We start from the raw sequence: 19563 nt of genomic DNA on the forward strand, positions 1-19563 counted from the left end.
ATTCAAAAGCAGTAAAACAAGGCACATCTGGATTCCAGCACACATATTGGCATTAATATGGGAAATGAAAGAACAAATAGAATAGAATGGCAAAACAATAAATAAAAAAAGAAAACACGTGCAGCAAAATCAGATGGAAAGTGCTTTTTTTGGAGGGAGGTAAAGAAAGAAGTAGGAAACAGAAGAGAGATCACAATTAATGACCCGATTGAGAGTAGAGAGCATAACCCAAGGCTGAGCACGATCAGGAATTAGAGAGGTGATATATACCGTCTTTGAAATATAATGTCACAGATATGGAGCATGTTCTGAAGAAAGGAGGGAATGGATATGATTTTTTATGATTCAAAATTGTATTGCTTTTTTCCATTAATTTCACAAACATTTAAGACAAACGAAACCAAACTGGACAAGAAAATAATAATTACGTTACACAACAAAATGGGAATGGATATGATTGAGGGAATGGAGAGAGCTGGGTTAGCAGAATTAGGAATGAAGGGAATATTTGAATGTAGATGAAGTGCACAGGCAGGGAAAGAAAGAACGTTTTAGAAAATCTGATACATTTTCTAAAAAGAACCAAACTGTTGGGAAGAATAATAAAATGATTGGTGGTGGGAAGATGTAGGACGTATAAAGAACCCTGGACTTAAGACAGAAAAAACTGAAACCATGTCACTTGTTAACACTGTGGGAAAAAAAAAAAATATATTATTGTACAAAAGTATTACTTCATAGTCATACTGTACTTGTTTTCAAAATGCCAAACTTCAATGTAATATTATATGACTGCATAAATTGTACCATGAATAATTTCAATAAAGTATATTTAAAAAGTGGAAGATGTAGGAGTTAAATAACTACAGCAGATGGCAGTAATGCAACACAATGGATGCAAGCTGCCTTTAAAACCCACAGAAGAAGTGGAATTCCAGACAGCCACTCATAATAACTAGGGAAAGATGGACGCCAGTGTTGTCTGCAGTCCGCAGGCTGCTGAGCCTTACGCTGATAATAACACTATTATTACTACTGCCCCTAACGCGGCCTCGTTACGAGACGCTTGCAAAGTAATAAACACTAACATAGATAGTGCCCAGAATGAAGGTGAGTTTACTTAGAATGCGAGAAAAAGAAGAAAAAAAATAACGAGACGTCTACTGTCAAACCTAGCGATGCTAACGTTAGATTTCTAGCTAACTGGCTAGCAGTGCTAGCTCCTTAGCTAAACATGCTAACGTTAGCTAGCTAGCTGTCTTGTGTAATTGTGGGGGTTCGTGGAAAACTCTTATTTCTCCAACTTCAACCAAATCTACTTCTGACCTACTTAACATTTGTCATTTTGACGTGTTGAAAAATATATACATTTTGTCGTTTTTCACAGTTTGAAGGCCGGTTTTCTTTGGCCCAGACCAAGCTGCTAATTTTTAGCCTGCAGGCTACACTGTAAAATCCTGAGTTTTAATTGACAACTTCGAGGACGCTTTCGGCCCCATGTTTGCACTCCCAGGGTGAAATGAACACTCAGGATTTTACTTTGTAGTCTCAGTCAACTCAGTCCCAATGTCAGGTTGTTTGGCAGGCAGCTGAGCTGGCCCCTTTTCTCAGAATACCTAGAATGTAGGTATAGTTTTCCAACATGAAAAATAACATAAAGGTGTGTTTTTAAATGTATCATCTGGCATCATCAGGATTTCATCAAATTTTGCCAATGAAGAAATTGTATTACTGAGTGCATCTTTTTTTTTTTTTTTTGCATCTTCCTTTTTAATTCAGTGTGCCATCACACCCCAAAGTCAGTGATGGGGCAGGCTTCATTTGGTGCACTTATTTTAACAGTGCCACAATATTCCAAAAGTGGTTTAATCTTGTGGTCAATCATATTCATGGAATTTGCTTCATCCTAAAATGTATCTTATTATTTTCTAGAGAATGAAATCAGGGATTTGCCAGCTAGTTGAAGTACAGATATTAAGTAATGTTTTACAGAGTATAAAGCACTGGAACAGTTTGACTTATAGTTTACAACCAGTCGAGTGTCAAAAGTACTCAAGTGCTTCTGTGCTGTACTAACATATCAAAACTAAATGTTTGCCATTCACACAAACCACAAGATAACTTCAGTTATCATGTTAGTTTCTACTGTGTGTGGTAAGTACATTATTTACTTACAGGAAGGTTATGTGAGGATGTTTTCTCTCTCTCTCTGTGTGTGTGTGTGTGCGTGTGTGTGTGTGTGTGTGTGTGTGTGTGTGTATCTAATTGTAATTGCACATGGTTAAAACAGCCTTTACTTCCATGGTACATGGTCGGGACAGTAGAAGCCTAATATTTACTGATGTATGTTTAATTTCAAGTAGTTTTCCTGTCAATTCTGTTCATTTGTCCCTGTATCGTAAAAAACAAAATGATGGGAGTCAAAGTCCCTATTTCCTATTATAACGATGAAGCAAATATTATTAATATGATTGCGTAGTTGATCTAATGAAGCTAGGTGCCGCAATTTAAAACATTGTACAATTGTTAGACTGAAATTGTTATATTGCTTTACCATGCAAGGGGAGGGGGCAGTTCTGTTAACTTGATCACTCCATTTAGCTTTCTCTATAGTTAACAGGGAATGTGTGCTTTTAGCCCATTTCGAACTGCAGCCTGCCTGAATCTACAAACACCTAAATCCTGACTTTTTTTTCTTCTTTTTAACGTTATTAACAACAAAAATGGTTGCGATCTAATGTGACACAGAGATGTTCCCGGCTTGAAAGGTATAACAACGTATAGGCGTTCCACTCATTCTCAAACCTTTTCCATGTCATGGACCCACAAAATAATTCGGGCACAGACCTCCATCAGAAAATAATTATTATATTGTTTATTTTTCTCATTGGGGGGCCCCCCATTCAAGATTTGGGTTGTTAAAATGCTTTGAAAATATTCCAAACTTTTCACATTTTGTTAAGATGTTTTGAAAATAGCTGATGTACGTACATACATAGGATTAAAGTAGTTAAACTCATTTGATGCTAATTTGTATTAACAAATTTCGCTTTGAGAACCACTGGTGTACAGAACTGTTACAGTTGAGAAAAGACTTGTGATATTTGATTTTTTTTTTTATTGATTTAGAATTAATCAATTTTCTTCTTGACAGGAATACATTTACATGATCTAATAAATTATTCATCATAGATTCAATTACAGTATCCCGCCTTTGGGGTTATGAAATAATTGTTTGCATAGCCTAATAATTCAATGCAGGACGAGAAGACTGTATTAGACGGAAAACGTTCCTTTAATTGAGGAATTTAACAGTCCTATATTTTGTTGATAAAATGTAAATGGTTTGTTCTGTTCGGTACAAAGTGTAGATAAGGGTACACAGATTATTGGAAAACAATCATTGTGTGAACAATTTTTCAAGACTATTCAGACCTACACATTTGATAAAATCCCCCCCAAACACACACACACACACACACACACACACACAATCATATACACTGCTAATATACATGTACTGTATAGATTTAAGCTATTCATACGTTATTGATGAAAATGTTTGAACACAAAGTGGTCAAAGGAATTCCTATTATGTTAAGTTAGTAGTTGAAATACACCTTGTGCTATGTGACCATGAACTGTTGCACAGTAGAATCCTTAATTAATTTATCCATTCTGTAACTCCAAGCAGTGTACGAATGGAGCCAAATGGATCCTTACAGGTCCATTTGCTTCCATTCTTGTACACTCCTATCGTTTATCGACACTCAGGATTTTACTGTGTATTCACTGTGATACTGTTTTGTATGTTGACAGTTTCTAGTGCCGCCACAGGAGACGGTGAGCTGCTGAAGGGTCTCCTCACCGATGATTACTGCCATGTGTGCGAGGCCATTCTGCTGTTTGAATCTCAGAGGCTCGCCCACTATGAGGTGGGACACTGTGAGCTAGCCTAGGACTGGGTGATATGGCTTCAAATCAATATCACCATTATTTCAAACCAACGTCTATTTTCACTATTCTTGCATGTCACATTTGCACTGTATTATACAGGGCTTAAGTGGCTAGTAATCAGACTTAATGGTTTTAGTCAATTCAAAGGAGCTTTATTGTCATGAGAAAACACATGGGGAAAGTATAAATACAGTTGGAGGGTGTTGTGTACAGCATTGAGCAAACAGCTATGTCACATTGCGTCATTATATACATGTTATACAGGGTATAGCGTTTTATTAGTCAATTATCTATTTTTTGATATATAAGACATTTTTGACCGAATTATCTAAAAAAAATCAGCTTGAAGAATCAATGAAGCCTACGATTAAGGTAGCTAATTGATTCAATAACCTCTGTTTCTATATATGCATGTATAATTGTCCAGCCATACTATGAGCATTTGTTAGAAATCCATTGCAGATGTTTTGTCCTTGTGAGGATAGAACCTGTAACGTACGTACTGTAACAATCCTTGTCTCCTGTTGCCTGTGTAGGGTAAAAAACATGCCCAGAAAGTCAGGCTGTACCTGCATTCCAAGAGAGCTGAGAAGATGAATAAAGACTCTGTTGGCTTTCAGGTTTGTTAGATTGTTCAACCATATGTTGTCTTTCACTCGTTAAACCAATTCTAATCTGTGCCTTTAATTGTTTTCAACAGAGGACACTGGCTACAGACAAGGATCGTTTCTGTGAGCTGTGCAACATGGTGTTCAGTTCCCACGTGGTGGCTCGCTCACACTACGATGGCAAGGTCCATGCCAAAAATATGCGCAAACAAGGTCTCCAACCCCAAGGCAAGTGCAGGTTGAAATCATTTCTACTTTAATTGACATATCATACTAGGTCGATGCCTATTGGGAACGATATAGGACAACCACACATATTCCACGCATTTATTCTAATTGTCTCCACCAGGCTGAAGGCATGGGGGGAGAGTATGTTTTGCACTCCGTCCGTGTGTGTGTCCGTCCGTCCGTTATCAGCTAATCTCCGGCACCGTTGGCCCGATCCATGCCAAACTTTGCACACACACTCCCTGGATGCCGACGAACCTCTGCCCCAAATATTCCTCAACGGCCTGTTATAGCGCCACCATGAGGCAGATTTAGGCAAAACACATTTCTGTACATTACTCGTACACATTTTATCCATACATCACACAATTATCTCCATAGTCATGTGAACACGGAGTGGCACCATTTCCCATCTTCCATCCTGATTGGCTAAGATTGGCTTCCAAAGCTCACACGATTGGACCGTTTTGAAAAAATGCCACAAATCACAAACACAGTGTGCAATTTCCGTGAAATTATACACGCACATTTCCACTAGGCCGAGGACGACATGCCACAATTTCTTTCCCCAAATCAGCCTCACGGTGGCGCTATAACAGGCCAATTCCTGTTTTTAGCTATAACTGCATCGATCTGTATACAACTTATGTATGCGCACTCCCTAGAGGCCATGGAAAAACATTGTCCCTGCATCCCTCCACATCTGCCGGTTATAGCGCCACCATGAGGCCGATTTCTGCAAAACACATTTTTGGAACAAAATGCCTCAAATCATCAAATTGCCATCCAAGGCGTAAGAAGAAATGTCACCCTTTTCACATTGGCCTATTATTGCGCCACCAGGAGGCCACGACCTGACCTGGTGGAGACCTGTTCCCCGAGGGGCACTTCTTCTAGTTTGACTTTGTTCTGTTTAATACCGTACCAGCACATCACCTAACCCCATGTATTGTGTAGTTCACACACACACACAGTGGGGATGATGGGTGCTGTCACCATGTATTGGATGTGGCAGGGCTCAGCTTAACGTCCCCCTTCCCCCATTGCATTTATAGACGGCTCATTTCTAAAGAACCTGCAGGAGATGGCCGCTCTGTCGTCTCTGACCCAGGTTGTGGACCAAAGGTTTGCCAGAGATGCAGCAGAGTCCCCGGACCCTGCGGCCACCACCACCACCACGTCCAGCTCAGAAGTGGATCTCAAGGACCCCAACAAGTACTGCGCCATGTGTGCGGCCTCGTTCAACAACCCCCAGATGGCCATGCAGCACTACAACGGACGCAAACACCAAAGGAATAAAGCCAGGCAGGATCTGCTCAAAGAGCTGGGAGAAGACGCCGAGCAAGGTGTCCAAACGGATATGATTTAGTTTTAAGTCAGTGGTTCTCAAATCGGGGTTCTGGGACCCCCAGGGGGTCCTTGAGCGTGTTCCACGGGGTCACCAGGGGGTTCTGGGACCCCAGATGTCATTGAGCGTGTTCCAGGGGGTCACCAGCCAAATTGGTTAATATAGCAACAAAAAACATTTTTACAAATTTAACCCTATATAAATTGGGTTTTAAATCTGGAACAAGTTTGAGTTTCAAAGTAAAAGTAATGTACTGTATATAGGTGAATGAAAAGTAAACCACGTGAAAGTGCTTGAGGAGTTTGTTTTATGTTTTCTTAAGCCCTCTGTTTCTGTCCCGTGTCTAGGCAACTCCCTGATGTGTCAGATATGCAGCGTTCAGTTCTGCTCGGTGGAAATGTTCCAGGCCCACATGCAGGGAAACAAGCACCAGACCAAGTAAGAACCTTCAGAACCACTCATTGATAAGGAGCAATTCTCAGTAATGCCAGTCCCGTGTTACTTACTGTAGTGTACTCAGTCAGTAGAGACAGCAGAATAAGGTGTTGCAGAGAAGATATTTCGTGGCCGCAACCCACATACTGTACAGCTCATCCATAAGAATGTTCCTAAAAGGGAAATAAACAGGCTTTCCAATGGTATAAAAAGTATTGCCAAGAAGCATTGTTACAGAAGTGGCGCCAGATTGAAAGTGCTTAACTGTTGATGCTTTATGTCCACCAGGGAGAAGAAGGTCAGCGAGCTGCACAAGTCCCAACCCAAAGTCTACCACTCGTATGAGGACGAGCTGGCCAATTACATCCGGGTCCAAAAGGCCCGCGGACTCATACCCAAGACCAGCCTCCCTCTAGGCGACAACAGGCAAAACGAGGGAGAGGAAGGAGGGGAGGACGAAGGTGATTGTCTGCAACCCACCAATCTGAGGCCACTTCTCCCTCCTTCTTGCATCCTCCCTCCTCTTCCTCTCCACCCAGCCGTGCCGTACTACCCGGGGGCGGTCTGGTGCCCTCAGTATCCAGGCCCAGAGACTAAATATAGTTATCGCGGGGAGTCCTTCCCCACCGATGCCCAGGTCACGGGTCACTGGTCACCCAGGTCAGAGGTCACAGGTCACTGGTCAACCAGCGTCGCCAGGCCCAGGCGGAGGAGGCGCAGGGAACGCTCAAGCTCTTCGTCTTCCTACACTAGCTCCTCTTCCTCGTCGTCTTCCTCCTCCTACAGCAGCAGCAGCACGAGCGACAGCGAGCACAGACGTCACCGGAAGAGGAAGAGGAAGATGATGATGCTGAGGAAGAGGAGGGGAGCGCGAGGAGAGGAAGGTTCGGCTGAGGAGGAGAGAAGGAGGAGACGACGAGCGAAGAGGGCGAGAGGAGACTCGGAGGAGAGGAGAGGCCGGGGGGAGGAGAAGGCACAGTCCGAAGGTGAAGAGAGGAGGAGGCGGAAGAGAGAAAGGCAGAAAAATCCCAGCAAGAGCAGGAGGCCAGAGGAGGAGCGGTTGCGGGGGGAGGAGGGGGGCGAGGAGGAACGAGTGGACATTAAGGCTGAATCGGTGGAAATGGCGGACGAGCCGGTGGAGGACAGAGACGGGAGCGACAGGCTTTTGGCATCGACCGCTGAGAGCGCCGTCCATCACAGCGAGAGAGAGCAGGCCAAGACCATCAAGCCCAAACACAGGAAAGAGAAAAAGAAGGGGAAAGTGGACACCAGGACAGAGGAGGAGAAGCTATGGGACGAATCCATCCTTGGCCTGTGAACTCCAGTTGCATACCTGCTTTAAAGCATGTTCAGGGTCATGTTAACTACTACTACTCAGGCTTATGTGATTGTGAACACCCCAGACAGTTGTTAAGTTGCTTGATTCAGTGTTTAGATATTTGATACTAATTTATATCAGACATACTATATAAACCCATAGCAGCTTCAACCACGAATTTGAACCACGATAGATTCTTCAAAAGCACCTGGTGATCCGAGGCCATTGTCTGCATCCAGGTGACTGATATTGGTCTTATGCGTGAGGGGAGGCAGTGTTTTTTTTTAATGTATTTATAATATGTTTGGGAAACAATTTAATAATAATGAATGAAATATCCTCTCACATAAGTCACCAGAACCAAAGACGGGTGTTTTTGAAGAATCTATCATGGTTAAAATGGAGTTTGAAGTTACATTGGGTTTGTACAGGAAGGAATACAATATCTAAATACTGAATCAAGCAACTTAAAACTGTGTGGGGTGCTCACAAAATCCGGAGTAGAATAAGTAAAATGACCCCAAACATGTTTAAAGGGGAATTTCCCCTAAGGGTTGTTTAGGCGTAAAGTCTTAAACACAAAGTTAACGCAATGCATGACATTTCAGAAGGAAGAAAACAGTAACATTTAAAGCTATATTAAGTTATACACTAGTTGTTAATAAGAACTATATGCACCGATAACATAGGAAAGACATCATATTCAGCAGGCATGCTAGCTGGCTAGCCATGTTTTGTTCTTTTTTGTTATAGTGAACTGAGTTTCAGCTCATGTTGAGGTTGAAGGGTCTTACAATGTGCTGCATCTTCCCACATGAGTATACACACACTGTAAATGGCTGGTATAATTATCCAACACACAATATTAGATTTTCTCATGACTGAGGCAGTCACTTCTTGTCTCCCAAGTAATATAAAGACATTTTCAGTCATGCCACTGTGTTCCTGTGATTTCATGGCTTGTGATCCCTATAATACCCTGTGGGTGGTGCTGTTGAACTTCAACTTCAACTTCAAAAACCAAGAACAACCCTGAGGATTTTGTGCACTTACACAGCTCAGATACATATGATTTATAGATGAGGCTCTTGGGCACTATCGGGGTGTACTAGTGCAATGTTAATATTTCATGCAAGTGTTGAAAAGCCTGTTTTATACAGGTAATATTTTACCTTAATCATGCATACTTTTATATGACAACACCAGAGTGAGATGCTATACACAGTTTTATTCACATGCAAGTGTGAATGTGTTTGCAAATGTTTGTGGTTAGCCAGGTGCAAGTGTTAAAAATGAGGACACACATCACACTTAAAATTTCATTTTCAGATGCATGTAATGCATAGCAATAAAGTGAATAGCGATAGCTGGAAGTGGAACCGTAAACCGTTTTTTTATTTTCTATTTATAAGAATTTGGGTCATTTCTTGTTTTTTTAGAAATGAACCTTCTAAACTATGGAATGTATGATTCATATGGTGTGTGGTGTCGTCTTCCACTGAGATCCTTCATACCAGACTTGTTCATAATCAGTGTCCATGCTATGGCCTGTTGAGACAGGAGTACCACGTTGTAATAAATGTCTGTAAAAAGAGAAAATATATTAAGTCTTTTAACTGTCCCACTGACTGGAGTGAAATTTGGAGTCGGGTTTGTATGAATACAAAAAAATACACTGACATGTAAAACTATATAACGGATGGAATACACAGTCAACATTGTAAAGCTCATAATGAAACAACGTGGCAGATTGCATACATAGAATGGCTGGCTTACTCATTTCGCCTCGTGAAAAGCAACTAATTACTTTTACAAGTTTTAGGTATTTTATATTTTACTTTACATATCAGACGCCAAATTGTACCTTTTACCTTTTAAGTATAATTTGAGATACAGATTTATAATATTAATACAGGTCATTCATTAACTGAGATTGCTCAGTTAATTTAATTCAGTTTTATTTTAGTAACATTTTGAAACCTTTGAACTAGTTGTTTCTACCTTATGGTATTAAAACTTTTAACTAGTTGTTTCTACCTTATGGTATAAAAACATTTAACTAGTTGTTTCTACCTTGTGGTAGTAAAACTTTTAACTTGTTGTTTCTACCTTGTGGTAGTGCTTATTGCTTAAAAAGATACATTTGTCATTGCAGGTTAAAAAACCCTAAACATCTTCCTCCTGTAGCCAACAGTATTGAGTGACCTCTGACCTGAAAGACAGACCCTTGGATACCAGTGGGTGAGTTAAGGACCGGTATATTATACTTTATTCTACTCTACAAGTGCTTTTACTTATGTACTGTACTTAAGTACAATTTTGAGGTATTTGTACTTTACTTGAGTATTTCCAATTTCCAGTACTTCTACTCCACATCTCAGAGCCACAATTTGTACTTTCACTCCTCAATGGCCATATACTGTATACACACAAGAGAGTAGACATGTACTTTTAAATAAAGAGTACTGTACACCATTCATTTTATAGACAAATGCTAGTTATTTGGGTATTGTGGAACATATAGTATTTATTACATCAAAGCCACAATGCTGACAGAACTCAAACATTCCCCCTACAGCACTGGGAGGGAGTCAGAATTAAGTGCTGGACAAGAGGTGGCAGATTAAAAAAAGAAGACACACAGGCGTACAATTATCATACAATATTGGTAAAACATATAGGCAAGAGTCCTGCATCATGATTGTCATCATGGTGACTCACTAATTCTGCTGTAGCATCTGCTGGTTTCTCTATTGCATCCTGGACTGGTGCAGCATCTACTGGCGACTCTACTATACTGCATTATCTTCTACTGGCGATTCTGCTCCAGTCAGGACTGCCGTTGTATCCTCATCTTGTTTTGTCGTTTCTTTCTTGGCCAATCCCGGTCTTCTGGGCCACAGCATTCGCAACTGTTGTGACTTGAACCTTTGTTTTGGTACCTGCCGATAGATGCAAGTGAAACACAATTAAACACAGCCCAAGAAAATGTAAAACAAAAACACTAAACCAAATTAACACAGAGTGTCAGAATGCATATTGATTGTGGCAATAATAGCTCAATATGATAAATTCAACCCACATTCTATCATTTCATCAATACGTTTAAAGGAGTAGAATGCAATAAAATAATGCAAATTCAAGCCTTCATGCAATGTGTAATTGATAGAAAATAAGTTTTTTTGAACTACTGCTTTAAAGACTGGTAGAATCATTCACAGATCGATTGATTTTCTAATACCCACCAACATAGATAGCCCCATCTTTGGTCTTCTCAGCTGCACCAGTCACTCCCTGCTTGGTTTTATTTCCTGCTTATTAGAATGCAATAAAAAGAAAATCCATTAATTCAAGCCTTCATGGAATGTGTAATTGATAGAAAATAAGTCATTTTTTTTGATGAACTACTGCTTTAAAGACTGGTAGAATCATTCACAGATTGATTGATTTTCTAATACCCACCAACATAGATAGCCCCATCTTTGGTCTTCTCAGCTGCACCAGTCACTCCCTGTTTGGTTTTATTTCCTGCTTATTAGAATGCAATAAAAAGAAAAACCATTAATTCAAGCCTTCATGGAATGTGTAATTGATAGAAAACAAGTCATTCTTTTGGATGAACTACTGCTTTAAAGACTGGTAGAATCATTCACAGATTGATTGATTTTCTAATACCCACCAACATAGATAGCCCCATCTTTGGTCTTCTCAGCTGCACCAGTCACTCCCTGCTTGGTTTTATTTCCTGCTGCAACAACCCCATCCTTTGCTTTAGACATCCCCTTCCTTATTGCGTCCATTATTGCGTCCGTTTTCTGAACTCCCAAATTATACACAACAATCAACTTTTACTGCAACCAGAGGACTAGGGGTCATGCGCAATTATAAGGGGATTCAGCCCTTCAAACTACATACATACAGCCGAGACTGAGTTTTAGTATGAACCCCTTTCAGCAGCCATTTTGACAGGTAAGCACAGCTGAAGGTAATAATGTTAATTGTAGGTGTGTTTGTTTCTGTGTGCAAGCATGTAGTTGCCAGTACAGGGGGTGCCCAAGATCATGGCACAAAGTGACACCTAAAATGAAACATACCCACAATTAATATTATTATTATTACTATTTTTTAAATATATTCAGACGATTTTGCAACCCATTTTTTCACCCAGTGTCAATTATCTAATGTAATCCTGGGCGCAGCGGCGCTGCACCTCCTCTGCCAACCTGGGGGGACAGCTGACTGACTTCATGCTTCCTTATATGCATGAGGAGTCCAAGCTGCTTCTTTTCACCTGACAGGGGGAATTTCCTTTCTGTGTGCAAACTCCACACAGAAAGGCACTTTCACCTCGGGTATGGACACTGATGACACGTAGGAGAGAGCGCCCACAGCGTCCCCAGCGGGAATCGAACCCAGGACCTTCTAGCTGTGAGTTGATAGCACTACCGACTGTGCCACCGTGCCCCCACAATTAATATTATTATTCTCAGTTGTGTTTACTGGTTGTGGTTATGTTGCCTAGTCTGGAACTCTGGAATCAAGACAGAGTTGAGTCTTTACTGTCTTGTCTTGGACCGAAAGAATATCATTCTACATACCTGATGTTTTTATATAGGCTATATTATTGTCACTGACGCCATCTCCTTCTGTATATTCATTGTACCCAGCTGGTATGATGGGCTTTCACACAATTATGCCACAGTGACAGTACATGATTGACTTCTAAATTGACATACTGATGTACTTTGTTTAGAGTCTGATGTTTGTTTTTAAAGTGAGGAGCCCTTCACTTCACACAAGCACGACAGCTCAGCTGATGGTGTTTGGTGGTTGGTGGGGTGATTGAGAAGGTGAGCAAACTATCTGTGTATGAATGCATCTGTAATACTTTGTACGATTTGCCTGTTCATGTTTTTATTGGACCCCCTCGAAAAGGGGCTATCCCTTCATTAAATGTAAAATCTGTTTTAGCGCAAAGTAACCAAACCTATATTTGACAGTCATGGTCTGTCTGTGTACATGATTCATATTTGAATTACAAGTATGGTCATGGTGTGCAAATTACTAGTCGGAGAGCTGGTGCCATATGATTTTAATCGGCACAGTCAGCATTCACAGTTCCGAAACACTTTCAACACTTGGCTGCTGACTTGCTCTGGCCGCTTGAAACTTGACTCAGACTTATCTCAGATTATTTGAGACCTAAACTTGACTCGCACACCACATATTTTGACCAAGTTCACATATTTCTGAAAATGTTCAGTACAGTAGCCTACCATACCATACCCATGTTACCCCAACACCATTAAGGCCTTAAGGAATTATATTAAGCATTTATGAATTGTCTTCACTTGCTTTACTCCCGGCCAAATCAACAAAGATGAAACATAGATAACAAAATAAATACTTTATTACAGGATAATATTTTTTAGTTTTACGACAGCGAATAGCACAGAATGCTGGAGAATAGAACAGATTTATTTCACACCATTGAATCCAAATAAGATTAGAGCAAAGACCAAAATTAGTTTGATATGCAAGGGGAAAATAAAACAGTTGTGGAGAGCTGATCAACTCATTTGGATCAGGTAGAAAAGCACGGTAGAGAAGTTATCACTTTTTCTTCTGGTACTCCCGGGCCAGGGCGTCCAACTGTGAAGAGAATTACATTAGAGCCTATATCACTTATAACAATTAGATGTAGTTCTGTTGACCTATTATTGCTATTATTTCACTTATGCAAGGTAGAGCTGGGCGCATTAACACAATTCGATATGCTATCTTTGAACAAATATCTCAATATTGTCAATCATTGTGATGATAAGATATTATATATTATTGTCACCATTCTTTTAAAAAATGTCATCCTTTAAAAAAATAAAATAGCTAAAATATCTACAAGTTCACCCGACATCATGAGTGTCACAGTCACAGACTTTTGTCATTCGTTGTACAGTCTAGGTCTTGTATTTCTATATATTGTTCCCTGGTCTAGTTTTCATGGTTCTATGTTTGTTTGCTCCAGCTGTGTCTCATTTTGTAATCAACCCTCATGTGTATATCAGTCTTGTTCCCCAGTCAGTCCTTGTTGAGTCATTGTATCCTGTCACCTGTTTCAGTCTGTTGTTCATGTTCACCTGTCTTCTGTATTAAAACCATAGACACCAATTCATGGTTTTGAACACTACATGCCTGGCTGTCCTGCGTTTGGGTCCTTACCTCACCTACACGTGACAATGAGCTTGTAGATCGGCTATTTTTGACAATTTGTTTTTACAAGTTAATTGTCTTAAGTATAAAATGGCTCAAGTCAGTAAAAACAGGAAGAGAATATATAACTTATATAACTTTGATATATTGGCCCAACTCGAAAACAGAGTGGGATTAACCAGTGCTCTCATCATGCATGTTCACTTACAAACATGTTTCTCAGAATGTTCCTCCGCTGGGGTCTGATGTAGCTGCATTCACCTGCCTCACACAACTTAATCTCCTCTGAAATCTGAGAAAACCAGACAAAAAGAGCATACAAGAAGAGGACAGGTTAGGTGAAGAGAAGGCTTGTGCTAAATTGCAGAGAATCTAGGTGGGTCATACAGTGGATCTCAACCTTTTTATATGCATTCAACATTTTGTCTCTGGCAACCTGCCCCAAGAAGAGCTTTATCGTTGTTTCTTTTAAATCATGTTTTTTTTTGTGGACAATATATGAAAATATTTCAACAATGAAATGATGATGGTTTTGCTAAATATTTGCGATCCTCTCGAATAATTGTGTTCAGACGACTACAGGTATGTGATGATATCTACCTCTGAAGGGGCTAATGAGTCCAGGTCCCTCTTGCCTCCCGGGTACCAACCGTGGGACCAGTGCTGGCTATGGGACAGCTGGGCGCCCAGACACAGCAGCACACCCAGCAGCAACACAAGCCCAGATACACATGTCATATTCTCACCTATAGAGGGAAAGAGCAGACCGCTGTTAGTTAATTCCACGGGGGAAATTCAGTTCCAACTGATGGTACGTTGCTCAGCTGCTCATGGTGATATAAGGAGGATGGGGGGTGATAGTAGTAGAAAGTCTAGTGTAGAAGTAGAAGTGTAGTCCTTGTATTGGAAACAGCGGTTGACCGGTTTCTTTCTTGCTATGTTCAACTGACAGCAATAGAGTCCATGACTAGATCCCAGCTGTGTAGCCAACAATGGTTCAAATCAATGATTCCCAGCCTGTACGTGGGCCGTGAGGATATTGCAAGTAGGCTGTGTGTGTGTGTGTGTGTGTGTGTGTGTGTGTGTGTGTGTGTGTGTGTGTGTGTGTGTGTGTGTGTGTGTGTGTGTGTGTGTGTGTGTGTTGAACAGCATATTCAATGGAAGAGGATACATTGCTTTTATCATTACTGTGAGGCAGAAACCTTCTATCCCCATGATTCACATTTTTTTGCTTTTTGTTTTTTCGTAGCCTTATACTTCACATACACATACCATCTCCATCTTTAGATGGTACAGTATGTGTTAATGTTGCTGGGGAGGGTCACCCTGGAGGGTCACCCTGGAGGGTCACCCTGGACCTCCTGGAGGGTCACCCTGGAGGGTCACCCGAGCCCACTTTGAGAACCACTGCACTATTTTCTGCTGTTCTAGGCATGTCATCACAATAGGCAAACATTTGGCAAAACTAACTAACTAATAGAATGCATTGAAAACAATAACAATGAGAATGTAGCAGCTTACCTTAGTTAGTGTAGTTAGATAGTGTAGCACCTTACCTTACTTAGTGTAGTTAGTTAGTGTAGCACCTTACCTTAGTTAGTGTAGTTAGTTAGTGTAGCACCTTACCTTAGTTAGTGTACCGTAGTTAGTTAGTGTAGCACCTTACCTTAGTTAGTGTAGTTAGTTAGTGTAGCACCTTACCTTAGTTAGTGTAGTTAGTTAGTGTAGCACCTTACCTTAGTTAGTGTAGTTAGTTAGTGTAGCACCTTACCTTAGTTAGTGTACCGTAGTTAGTTAGTGTAGCACCTTACCTTAGTTAGTGTAGTTAGTTAGTGTAGCACCTTATCTTAGTTAGTGTAGTTAGTTAGTGTAGCACCTTACCTTAGTTAGTGTAGTTAGTTAGTGTAGCACCTTACCTTAGTTAGTGTAGTAAGTTAGTTAGTTAGTGTAGCACCTTACCTTAGTTAGTGTAGTAAGTTAGTTAGTTAGTGTAGCACCTTACCTTAGTTAGTGTAGTTAGTTAGTGTAGTTAGTTAGTGTAGCATCTTACCTTAGTTCCAGCTATTGCTCGTGGTTTTGTCACTGCAAGCGTCCGCTGATTTCACTTTACTTCACTGCTTGATGTTCCTCGATGAGATCGCTTTCACTTGTCCTTCTGCAGTCAACAAGTATACTCACACCTTCTCTTATAGTGCTGCTATAATCTAGTGATCCTCACAAACTCCCTCGATGTATGTTCCCATCTGAACCAAAGTGCTTCCCTCACAACCTGCGTCACGAATACGTCCACCCTGGCCACCCGCCCACCGCTGACCTCTTGGCTCCCTTTCATTCCCAGTGGTCAGGTGAGTGGTCTTTGGGGGACAAACGGATGAGTAAAGATCCACTAAATTCCAATTATCATCTGCAAACAGAGTCGACCCCATTGGGAAACCTCACACATCCGTCTCGGAATCCTCCTCCTCCTCCACCCTCAAACCTGTCCTGTGTATCAGTGGCTGCAGCCTCAGCCTGATGGCCTCAAAACTCTAATATCTCCCTGGAGTCATAGGGATATCCCTTTGGCTTAATGGTTAAGATGTTGACTTTCCACGTGGGAGACCTGGGTTCAATTCCCGGGTGTTACACTCCTGCACCACCACACACTAACCCACCGCTGGATTCTGGCCAACTATATCTATCTTCACATAGCAGTAGTTTATTAAGCTACTGAGCTACTACTAAGTTACAGCGTTTTGGTCTCACGACCTTCATCGGGTATCGCGACCTTCATCTAGAGATACCTGATTAAGGTTGTGAGACAGAAAAGTTGTAGCTCAGTAGCTTAAAAAACTACTGCTATAAGTAAAGACAGTGTGCGGGATCTCTCATTATTCACACTGGTTGCCTGCTCCGACGCACCTGTCCCCTTTTCTACGAAATATTAGGCCTAAATTGACATAACGAAAAATGTTTATACTATAAATCTAAATAAAAACTAAAATACGAAATATTAAATATGACACAAATGGTGCCCAGAGTACCAGCGAGTGAGAGCATCAGATCAAACCATATCCTGTTCTGACCATCGCACCACAGACCCATCTCGGGTTTAACCTCTTGGGTCAGGGCGGCCGCAGGAGCAAACACACGGCTTCCTGCGCTGGCCACACATACCTCTAACACCTCTCAAAGAGGCATTTCCTGGTGACTGAACTGAATCGATTATAATATTGACAAGTTCCTTTTTTCCGGTCCTTTTTTAGATGCAGGTCGAGTACCTTGTCCAGGGAGAGTTGGACAGGGTGACCCTGGCTGCTGTTGACTTAGTCGAACTGCAGTGACACATGGACGTCAGGTGATGAGAGAGGGGATTGGTTCAAGCAAGACGCCACCATGACGCAGTTAGACATGCGTCACTGACGAGACATCCGGTGATTCCTGATCCCTGACCCTGAGACACCTGTGGACGTGATGTGATGGTGACAGTGGCACCAGGGAACTTCCATCCAAATGTGCTGCAATTTCACGTTGATGTTCCACCTGCACAGTTAAGTGAGTGTCCATTAATTAGTTCTGAGTTAAATTAACGCTTGTGATTTTGCTGTGCAAATTGTATCCCCCATAAACTGTCTTCACAGAGGAGTTATAAGAGGCACAAATCAAGATATTTAACAACTAGATACTACTGATAGTGACTGTATAGCCCAAAGCTTGTGTGTTTATGAAGCAGCCTTGGGACAGAACACAGAATGATGTGTGTTTATGTAGCGGCCGTGGGACAGAACACAGAATGATGTGTGTTTATGTAGCGGCCTTGGGACAGAACACAGAATGATGTGTGTTTATGTAGCGGCCTTGGGACAGAACACAGAATGATGTGTGTTTATGTAGCGGCCTTGGGACAGAACACAGAATGATGTGTGTTTATGTAGCGGCCTTGGGACAGAACACAGAATGATGTGTGTTTATGTAGCGGCCTTGGGACAGAACACAGAATGATGTGTGTTTATGTAGCGGCCTTGGGACAGAACACAGAATGATGTGACCAAAACGAAACAAAAAATACCCCTAAGAGACCACTTCACCCATTTTCAACCTATGTTCATAGAATTGGTCCTCGCTCATTATAATATGGCATCATGTCTGTATAGGCTACTCACACTGTGTCTTAGAGGAGGTCTAAGGGACAGTTCATAACCCTGCCTATACCAATGACATAGATGGGTTGCAAATGGTTGTCTTGCTGGCCATCTTTCCATTCACACAAACATTGTGACATGATGAACATACGTGTACAAAAGGAATTCCCCTTCCAGCATGAATATTTGATAGAGGGTAAAGGTTAATCACTATTGGAGACTTAATTTTGCAGATGGACACTTGACAAGAGTGCTCGATCTATATTACACACGAGACATAGACAATTCTGCACAATTAGTCTTAATTAGGGAGAAATGCCTTAGGGCAGGGCAGTGATTTCTTGAGCGGGGGTTCCAAACAGATTTGAAATTAAAAAGGTTTGTGAACCACGGCCTTATAGGGTACAATTTGGCTGCAGGCTAAAATGCAGGGTGTTTTGTGCAGTCTGTCTACAAAGCAGTTCACTCATACGCACAGGCACAGAGCCGTCTGCCTGGTGACTGGTGCCCCTTAATCACAAAAAGAGTTGTCTTTAGATCGATATCTTTGCCCATGCTCCGGTTCACTGTTGTTTTTTTCTTTTTAACTATTCATATAACTGTTTTTAAAGTAGCCTACCAAAAGCAAAATCAGTCTGCTACAGCTACCCCGGGCCAACATTGAAATCGCTTGTGATTAATGTGATTAAGACAACAGCTGGACAATTGAGCCACCAGCAAGTAGCCTATTGGTATTTGGTACAGGATATGATTCATATCTCAACATGGCCAGTAACACAGATAAGACAGACATGTCAACACGGTGTGGACTGAGGCCTACGTTTATTTATTGATGAGGTGCACTAGCCCCTCCAACTGGCTCCCCTCCAGTTCTGAAAGCCGTCTGGCTTTCAGAATTACGTCATGTGGCAGCCAAGTCTATGGATTTTAATGCTTGTTTAGAGTATTTTTAAAGTGACATCATGTCAAGTCTGTTTGTTTTGGCACCTTTGCCTGGTAATGTTTGATTAGAGCACTTTAAACAAAACATTGCCAGGGACCTTTCATTCATTCATTCATTCATTCATTCATTCATTCACAACCTTCCATGTTTATGTGCCTTCGGCCATATACGCCTGGCCAGAGAGCACGAGATAACATTGTAACCGTTCGAGTGTCATATCAGGAAAGAGCACATTAACAACTCTACAGATTCATGTGTTGCCGAGGAATCGAGGCATGTGGGTCTGTTTGCCCAAAAGTGAAATTACTGGCAGGTCGTAAATGTCACAGTATGCAGGATATTACTCGAGAGTTAAGAATTTATGAGTGACCTCGCATTGAGCAGATGATGTTTTC

The 19563-nt window shown here is 41.3% G+C and overlaps 2 protein-coding genes across 2 annotated transcripts; one reads left to right on the top strand and one right to left on the bottom strand.

Moving 5' to 3' along the window:
* Positions 1-965: 965 nt before the first annotated feature.
* Positions 966-9515, top strand: zmat1 (zinc finger matrin-type 1; the record flags this gene model as incomplete). Its single annotated transcript, XM_080789322.1, has 7 exons — positions 966-1110; positions 3820-3935; positions 4494-4577; positions 4658-4793; positions 5849-6139; positions 6489-6579; positions 6865-9515. 7 exons carry the CDS (start codon positions 966-968, stop codon positions 7892-7894), a joined length of 1893 nt encoding a protein of 630 aa, XP_080645448.1. The 3' UTR covers positions 7895-9515.
* Positions 9516-13507: 3992 nt separating this feature from the next.
* On the bottom strand, positions 13508-14842 carry gnrh2 (gonadotropin-releasing hormone 2; the record flags this gene model as incomplete). Its single annotated transcript, XM_080781588.1, has 3 exons — positions 13508-13546; positions 14313-14396; positions 14705-14842. 3 exons carry the CDS (start codon positions 14840-14842, stop codon positions 13508-13510), a joined length of 261 nt encoding a protein of 86 aa, XP_080637714.1.
* Positions 14843-19563: the final 4721 nt, after the last annotated feature.

Source organism: Protomyctophum bolini (genome assembly GCF_963924005.1).
Source record: "Protomyctophum bolini genome assembly, chromosome: 2".
Lineage (NCBI taxonomy): Eukaryota > Metazoa > Chordata > Actinopteri > Myctophiformes > Myctophidae > Protomyctophum > Protomyctophum bolini.